The 9,375-nt window shown below is 41.7% G+C and overlaps 1 protein-coding gene across 1 annotated transcript; it reads left to right on the top strand.

Moving 5' to 3' along the window:
* The first annotated feature begins 601 nt into the window (after window positions 1–601).
* Window positions 602–9,049, top strand: PROX2 (prospero homeobox 2). Its single transcript, XM_081189626.1, has 5 exons — window positions 602–838; window positions 1,958–3,545; window positions 5,232–5,339; window positions 7,018–7,212; window positions 7,702–9,049. Exons 2-5 carry the CDS (start codon window positions 2,106–2,108, stop codon window positions 7,885–7,887), a joined length of 1,929 nt encoding a protein of 642 aa, XP_081045752.1. The 5' UTR covers window positions 602–838; window positions 1,958–2,105; the 3' UTR covers window positions 7,888–9,049.
* Window positions 9,050–9,375: the final 326 nt, after the last annotated feature.

Raw genomic sequence — 9,375 nt, forward strand, 5'->3', positions numbered from 1 at the left:
TAATGAGAATCAGCACTGATCAATTGGTCAGTAAAGTCCTCATTTGGCTGACAATACTTGAGAGTAACTTCCATTTTTGGTTTGAAAGAGCAGTTATTGTTCAAACGAATGGACACTCTTTGGGGTGGGATTCATTCGAATATCATCAAATGTAGGTTGTGCTATTGGAACTCTTCCACAACAAACCCATGTCCCCTAAATTTGGCTTTTTTGCAATAGTGTAGGATAACTCTTGCTTGAACTAACCTTCACAAACAAATAAGAAAGAATGCTCAATAAATAGCTGCCATCTAATCTCTTCATGAGAAGAGAAGACTCCCTGCAAAAGACCCTGATGTTGGGAAAGATGGAGGGCACAAGGAGAAGGGGACAACAGAGGACAGAGGATGAGATGGTTGGCTAGTGTTCTCGAAGCTACCAGCATAAGTTTGACCAAACTGCAGGAGGCAGTGGAAGACAGGAGTGCCTGGTGTGCTCTGGTCCATGGGGTCATGAAGAGTCGGACACGACTAAATGACTAAACAACAACACAACAATCTCCCTGCAAACAAATCAGAATGAATGATGAATAAACAGGTTGTCTGGGAGCAACCACAGTGTAAATGTTAAATCCCACATGTGAACTGCACCTGATGGTTGCATTTCTGTTTTACATATTCATAGGCTTCCTCAAGCTGGTTGGCTGCTGTTGGCCTTCCTCACAGCCCTGTGACTGGTGCTGCAGTTAGAGGGATCTTTAATGACAGCACCAGTGATTCAGTGCCCTCTTTCTCAGTAAACGGGTCTGCAGATGCTGTAAAAGTACAGAGTAGCATTCCATATACCTTTGCCAGCTAAGGTAAGTGGTCAATGCTACACAATCTCCGTGTGGAGAGATGTTGTGGGGTTCCCCCCCCCATAAGGTTTAACTTTGCAGATTTTAGATAGAAAGACTGTAGAAGCAACTTGTTTTTAAAATATCTCTGACAATACCTTTTAATCATGCTTTTTCTTTTAGAATCTCCTTTAAAAAGCTTTCCAATTGCAGTTTGAGGGTATGAAAAAGCAACTTTGATGATTTGGGTAGCGTTTGATTGCTGAGAAGGATTTAAGGAGTGTCCATACTCTGAGTATTTGCAGAGATCTTAAGAAAGTTTGATGAAGTACCCAGACATTTGGGTGCGTGTCTCAGAGAAATTTGGGTCTGAATTCAGGACTGAGTCATGATGAATTTGTCAGGATTCCTCTTGAGAAAACTTTTTGAGAAAGGTTGTTTTGGAAAGGGCATCAGATTATTTCAATATCTTGAGATAATGTCTTACTGTTCAATGTCTTCAGTGTGCAGTGAGAGGTTTGGCTGTTTGGTAAAGTACCTGTGGCAGCTGATGGAAATAGTTTCTCACAGTACAGTAGCTGTGTTTGTACATTCTTTAGAGATTTCTGGAGGAGACTATAAGGATGCAGATAGTAACTCTAGATATAACATGGTCACGACTGGTGAGCATGCTTGCATTGGCACAAATGTGGGGGTTCAATCCATAAAGGACCTACCCTGATGAACATCTGACTCCTGAAATTCAGTCAACATTGGCATATTCACTGTAGCCAAAATCGGCGTAGAAGGTGCAAAAGAGTGCCAGAAAGAATGCCGTGATTAGATAGGAGGGTAGATTTCAGTTAAATGTTCAGAAATTCTTACTCATTATAAGAACAGTTTAGCAGTGCCATAGGCTAATGGGAATGTTGTAGAATCTCTTGGGGGATGCTTCTTAGAATATATGATATACTACTTTGGGCTGGGTGTAGAATTTTCCAACTCTTCCAGCTCTATTGTTTGTTTTCTCTAGACAGACTGTAGTATTTGAACAGAGATACAAGATGAATAAAGGAAAGAATCATTTCTATACATATGGAAGGCTTGTGATTTTTATAAAATACTAGATAGTATATATTCTCTTCCTTTCTTTTGCTGCTCCAGATTTCTGGCCTTCAAAAGTGAATTTTAAAAAAGAAAAGTCATCACCTATTATGTTGCATTCATACGTTGTGCCTGTATTACAATCTCCTTACCTAATAATTCCTACTATTTTGTTGGATACTAACCCTGCATCTCAAAGGAGAAAGATATGAATGGGAATCCTATTGCTGATCATTATGATTACAGACCTACTTCTGGACATGCTGGTGGACAGAAAGGAGACACTTGTGTTGAAAGAGACGGTTTCTTTTCTCCTGCTTCTTACTATGCATCCATAATATCACATCTCCTCAGCCAGCCAGAACCTAACGGTGAGCTAGATCCTAGCTTTCTTCTCCCTTCCTCACAGAAAACTGAACTGCTGTTCCAAAGTGCTGGGAATGGCACATGTTCCAGGGAAGCCTCCTCCCCGAGTCCTGACTGTGGCTTGATTAACTCTAGTCAGTTCCATAATGAACACCTGCAAGCTAAGAGGGCCAGGGTGGAAAATATTATCCGGGGAATGAGCCTGACACCAAACCCTATAGTGCCTGGTATCCAAGTGGAAGGAGATCAAAACCATTTAGAGAAAGTAAAGGGGAGCTATAGAGAGAACAAGAGAAAGCAGAGAGTTCCTCAGCAGCAAAGTCTACATGATATTTCTCTGGCAAGAGCTGGCCAAAATGGTATTCAAGTGGAAGAATGCCTCCAGCTGAAAAAACAGCTCCACATTTTGCAACAGCAGCTGAAGCAACTACAAGAGAGGTTTGTTCAGTCTCATGAGCTGAATGATTCCAGTCCAAGCCAAGGAAGCATGGAGAGGACTTTGGGTTTGCTGAAGGAGAAGTTTGGACAAAGCTTGGATAGCGGTAGTCAAGGCGTTTCAAGTGGCCATCGCAGAGATCGTTTTTGTAGAAGCATCCCCAAGATGAGAGGATCTGAATGGTCAGAGAAAGGAATTAGAACAGCAGATTTGCATAGTCTGACTTCAGAAGACAGAGCTCTTTCAGAGATATTGAAACGTGAGTTAATACAGGTGGTGACACAGGCTGTGGACTCTGTTTTGAAGCAAGTATTGCCTGAATCCCTAAACCCTCAGCCCCATCTGCCAAGTACCGGTAGTCCCACAGTAACAGCCTCCTCTACTGGGAGAGAATTTACACGTGCTGCAGCAAGTGCATCTAGCAAATGGCTTCCTAAGATTTCTTCCCATAAAAGCACCATGTCAGTAGCCACAGAAAAACCTCCAGCTTTTCCTTCTTATCCCATCCGCTCAAAAATGGAGAGAAAACCCTGCCAAGTACCACCCGTGAATTATCCCTTGGTCATGACCTCTGAAGTTCAAGGAAACAGTATTTTTAGCCAAATGCTGCTATGTGGTCAGAATAGCCCTTGGGGCAGCCCGTCTCCAAAAATGGTCCCTTCTCCAGAATGCTTAGATAGGCCATGGCGACCAATCAAACTGAAGTCATCTGTCATGAGACACCAACAATGTCCAACACCCTACAAATCTGCTGAAATTGAAAGTTTGGCCTCTCTTCCAGCTTCAAATTCAGAGTTGGCCGAAATGCAGGCTTTGATGGATGGAATGTACTTCCCTTCAACACATATATCCTTCCTATATCATCAGTATCTTGCTTCAGCTGTGAGTGGCTGTTAGTGGTAGGCAAATCTGTTCATTGCAGCTTCTCCCAGTTTCTATTTTTTTCAGTTTCCATTGGGTTGTTTTTTTTTTATCCTCAGGAAAATTCACCAGCCTTCCAATGCATATTACTTCTAACTATAATGCACTTTTTTTTGTTTCCCCCCACTAATACTGGCACCATCCTTACTGAGATTCAGGCATCCAGTCAAAAGTATTTTATTTCAGGAGAGAAAGCAGCATCAGAGGCATTGCAGCAGGGGAAAACGGGTTATGCATTCACCACCCCACTCCAAAATACATCCTCCAAAAGCAGTTTCTAACCAAATGACCCCAATGAGATTTTTGTTTTTCATACACTTGACTGTAGCATTTCACATCACATTGAGCTAGCATATTTGAACAGCAAATAACGTATTTTGACATTCTGTAACCAGAATCTTACAGGTTTCATTACATGAAGAAGCAGGACAACTCCGCTACTTTATGTTCAGGATAAATTTATAGAACTTAATAAGAAGTAAGTAAAAGTTTATCTCATTCATCAAATGGCTCTGCCATTGCAGGAATGGAGCAATAGAAACATGAACACATGAGGGTTTTTGTATGTAACTTTTATAGAGGTGACCAAAATAGATTATTTACTCCCACCCTGCTAAAATACCCAGGAAGGACCTAGTTATTGGCTGACGCGAGCAAAATAATAGCAAAAATACTTGTTAGATTTCTCTTTTCTGCTGCAAAAGCCCATAAAGAGATTTTGTTAATTTAATTGTATCTTGGATTGTTTATGTCCTTCGTTTATATGTAAGTACCATATATTTCAACTTGGTTTTTTAATCTCTTAGCAACAGCAATGTAACAATAGGCAAGGCTAAAAAACAGGCTTTGCAGCTCATCTAGCTCTGCCTAGTCCTCCTTAGTAAAGGCACCTTCTCTCTTAAACATTCGCAGTCAAATTAGCCCATAAAAGCCTGACCTCACTATCTGAACTATTCAAGATTCAACATTGTGTTAAGGGCTCTCATCATGCCCAAACATTTAGAGAGCTATCACACCTTTAAGAGCTGTGCAGAAGGAAAAATTATCTCAGGTGAAGCTTCCCTCACCATTGCAAGTAAAGACACACCTAAACAAATTCTGCCTTCCTTTTAGGATTGGTTCTTTTAGAATCTGGATCTGGGAAGCTTAACTGCACTTCATGTGCCTATGGAACAAGAGAGATTTCCAGAAAAATAAATGCAAGTCAAACAAGTGACTGGTACAATGCAGGATCTCACATTAGGTCAGATACTACTCCTGATGAATAACTCCTGACCTAGGGTGAGATCCTGCATTGTAATAGCTTTGATCACTGAGAAAACTAACAGGGAGGATAGAACCTGCACTCAATAACTTGACTGCTCAGCTTCCTCCCCTTCCTCTTGCTGTGACAAGTTGATTCCTGCACGCTACAATTAATAGACATGGAATCACTGCTATGTAATGACAACAAGAAACAGCATTTGGCAGCAATAGCTCTGCATCAGGAGTTGGCAGCCCTTAAACATTGTTCAGCAATTGTTTAGCAAGGTAGAGTGTTACACAGCCCCAACTAATGTTAGCTAGGGGGACTGGGAACAGCAAGCAACTTTTTCCTTGACTCCGAATTACATCCAGGAAGCTTTAACCCCTGGCCATCTGAAAAAGGCTAAGCTGATGTTCTTCTTCTCTCGCTATCCCACATCTTCTCTGCTGAAAACCTACTTCCTAGACGTCCAGGTAAAAGTATTCAGCTTTTTGTATTCCAAAGTTAATGTATAAATATGTGCAGATGTTAATTTATTACAGACCAGGTTTTGTTCCAAGAAACTGAAAGAGGAAGAAAGGTATTGCAAGAAAGAAGTACTAGCTAGCAAATGTGCATACCAGTGTGTACAAAATAATTGTAACTGAGGGGTGGGTGAGGGGTTGTTTGTTTGTTGTTTTATTATGTATTTGTGTTTTTATATTGTATTTTTATGTTGTGAAGCAGCCCAAGATCTACAAATGAAGGGCTGTATACAAATTTAATAATTACAAAATAAATAATAATTTTAGACTGTACCACTCCTGCGTGTCTGCCTAGTCTCCAGCCTCTCATTTGGATAAAATGTTTCATTCTGGGGTTTGCTTGTTTATTGGTGAGCTATATTAGGTTCAACTTTGATGGAGAAAGGTGGAATGTAAATAATTAAAATAATACATTGGATTGGATCAGTATATCCTCCGTAAGGTTGTGAGTGTCAGGTTGGAATCAGAGCATACCACAAGACAGTTCAGAATTTCCCTGACTTTTCTCATGAGTGAAGCGCAAGGCCTCTTTGGAGATCAGTGGTGGAGCGTTGGTGGTCCCTAGTGACAGTTTACAGAGCAGCAACATTATTATGCTTATTCACAATGGATGGCAGGGGGAGGGGAGGAATGGATGGCCCATTGGTGCTATAGACTGATAGAGGCATGGTTTTCCACAAGAAGTTGAAGGAGGAATTAAAACAGAGGTTTGACCTGGTGTTTGATATAATGCATATATTCCTGGTAAAAAATCTGGCAGTGCTTATCTTTGTGGGCAAGACCTACTAATATGTTTGCTTGAAAGTATGTATTGAAGGGACGCGGGTGGCACTGCGGGTTAAACCACAGAGCCTAGGATTTGCTGATCAGAAGCTCGGCTGTTTGAATCCGCACGATGGGGTGAGCTCCTGTTGCTCGGTCCCTGCTCCTGCCAACCTAGCAATTCGAAACCATATCAAAAGTGCAAGTAGATAAATAGGTACCACTCCCGTGGGAAGGTAAACAGCATTTCTGTGCACTGCTCTGATTTGCCAGAAGCGGCTTAGTCCTGCTGGCCACATAACCCGGAAGCTGTACACCAGCTCCCTTGGCCAATAAAGTGAGATGAGCACAGCAACCCCAGAGTCGGCCACGACTGGACCTAATGGTCAGCGGTCCCTTTACCTTTACCTATGTATTGATTAGCAAAGGACATGTTTTTCCCTGCAATTATTCTTTTAGTTCCGGGGTGGTTAACATGGGCCTCTTCAGGTATTGCTGAACTCCAATCTCAGCCAGCATGTCAGGGATGGTGGGAGATGTAGCGTAGAAAAAATCTAGAGGATCACATCAGCCACACAATCTGTCTGGGAGCTTCTTCCCATTGCCCCTTTCTTTGAAAGTGACTTCTGCTCCAAAATAAAGGGGCAAGGCGGAACCTGCTAATTAAGAAGACAAGCGTCTGCATTAGGGGAGTCATATGCCCATGGCTCACTGTTTCTGCTCATGTGTTCATGCTCCTTCACCCATGGGTGTTTTCAATGTTATGCCTCCAAAATGTGTCTCAATATTTCCCATCCACACAGGTGGGAGGTGCTTGTTAGGATGTACATATCCAAGAATACCATGTTACATACTCTTTCCATAGTTCACCCGCTGCATCACCTCCCAGCTCATCAAGTGGTTTAGCAACTTCCGTGAATTTTATTACATCCAGATGGAAAAGTTTGCCAGGCAAGCCGTCTTGGAGGACGTCACAGATCCCAGTGCCCTCACTGTTACCAGGGACTCTGAGCTCTTCCGGATCCTCAATGTGCACTACAACAAAGGGAATGATTTTGAGGTGAGGTTACACTTGCTACATAGTTTTATTTTGCCTGTTGTGGCATTTTCCTGAGAAAATGCCCTTTTTACCAGAACTAGATAACTCCCTAAAACATAAGGACATAAACAGTGAAACAGAACACTTTAGGCTGTGCAGAAATGTAGTCTTTGAAGCACACTGGAGTTGTTTTTCACAATATGCTTTTGTACATTGCAGGTGGCAATTGTACACGCCTTCGTACAATCATGTCATCTAAAGTGGCAGTGTGTACATCTGTCTGTACACACAGATCAACATGTTTTTTCCAAACTAGTGCACAACAATGTTATTTATTCCCCTCTCTTCAATTAGTGTTTTAATATAATTAAGCAAGCAAGCAAACAAACAAACCTTTTTTTGCAGGACATTCAGGGCATTCACTTTGATGAAGATCAGTCCACCCTAAGCAGATGTCAAATTGACCAGTGGCTGCTTCATAGTCCTAAATTTCTTCTTCTCTGTCTGTAGGTTCCTGATGGTTTCCTGGATGTTGCAAGTCTAACCCTTCAGGAGTTCTTTAGTGCTGTCCGGGCAGGGAAGGACTCGGACCCATCCTGGAAAAAGCCGATTTACAAAATAATTTCCAAACTAGATAGTGGAATACCAGATGCATTTAAATCCTCCACTTGCCCCAAAGAGCTGAACCAAGGTTAATGCGCAGTTATCATGGCAACTGATACATGTGACTATAAAACAAAGCTATTGCTTGAGGAAGAGGCTGGCCAATGTCAACATCAAATCTCCACTACATACCAATGTAATGATTGAGACTGGACTTTGTAAAGAGCACATAGTACCATCAATAGGCTGATTATTTTATGGAGTAAAGTATACGAAAGGCACTATTCTGGGGTGGGGAACCTCCTCCTTTCCATCTGCTGGCATTCCTAAATGGCCACTATGTCCATTGTCAGTTCTACATACTGTGTTACTCTCATTATGTCCGTGTTCGCTGGGGCTGATGGAGGCCATAGTCCAAAACATCTGGACCATGCTAGGCTGATGAAGGGTGACCTACAATTTGATCCAGGGTTCACTAACCTGGAGCCCACCAGGTTTTTATTTATCATATTTATACACGACTGTTCTGCCAAGGGACCCAACTTCCGCTGGCTCCAGCCAGCATGGTCAGTAAGAAGGGATGCTGGGAGCTGTAGCCAAGCAATGTCTGGATGTCACAGGTTAGTTCACCTTGCCAATCCCCCTACACAAAAAGCTAAGCTTTCCACAAGCCCAACTGTATCCTCTTATGTTTGCTATTTGACTAATCTCAATCCCCCATTTTGCAGAAGCTCCAAAGCCAAAACTGTGTGCCTGTAAATAAACTTTCGTAAAAGCTTCTGTAAACCTTCACAAGAACTTCAATTTTGCCTGTGAGCAGCCCACAGCCTTATGCGTGTTTACTCAGAGGTAAGTTCCATTGTATTCAATGGAGCTTTGCTCTTATTAAGTATAGATAGGACTGCAACCCTTAAGTAACTTAGCACTGCTTTTCTTATATTCGAATGTAGCTTGTTATTAGTCCCGTCTGTGTATTTCTAATGTGCCCCTTGGTGTTGACAGGCGGAATAATTTTGAGCACTCTTCCTCAGATTCTCTGGAAGTTGCAGTAAGCATACTTTAAGCCCATTAGAAGTATCCAGTTCGATTCCTTAGGTTTTGCTGACATTATATACTGTAGTTTCAGTTTAGCATTCCTAAATTGTATGGATTTGGTGCCCAGTTTATCATAAAATAAACAGGATGAGCAGGATGTTATTATGAAGAAGCAAGAGGTTGTCTGAGATGTTGTGAAATTAGGGACAAATAAAAAGGAATAAAATGCACAAAATGCACTAACCTTGCACTCAGTTATTAAATCTGATGCTTTAGCATTCCACATTCCAGTGATAGGTCCTTTTATAATTAAAACAGTCGGCAAAGTTTAGCCAGTACGTTGTGGCCTGCTGGAGTTCTTCTTTCTCCCATGTTCTAGCCAGACATGTGTTTATACATTCTTCTGGCTTCCGTCCAGAGAGGCTGAGGCAATCCAGTAAAATGGGTCGCATATAAATAATAAAATTATTAATATAGACACTTTTAGCAATTTGTTTCCCTTAATCCCCAGTTATTTGGATAACCTGGTCAAGTGGAAACAGACTG

The sequence above is a fragment of the Podarcis bocagei genome, assembly GCF_964188305.1.
Source record: "Podarcis bocagei genome assembly, chromosome: 1".
Lineage (NCBI taxonomy): Eukaryota > Metazoa > Chordata > Lepidosauria > Squamata > Lacertidae > Podarcis > Podarcis bocagei.

Excerpts from the sequence above, each read along its gene's own strand:
- PROX2 (XM_081189626.1), top strand. The coding sequence starts at position 2,106 with ATGAATGGGAATCCTATTGCTGATCATTATGATTACAGACCTACTTCT. Across the intron at positions 5,340-7,017 it reads CCTACTTCCTAGACGTCCAG|TTCACCCGCTGCATCACCTC; the intron begins GTAAAAGTATTC and ends CTCTTTCCATAG. Across the intron at positions 7,213-7,701 it reads ACAAAGGGAATGATTTTGAG|GTTCCTGATGGTTTCCTGGA; the intron begins GTGAGGTTACAC and ends CTCTGTCTGTAG.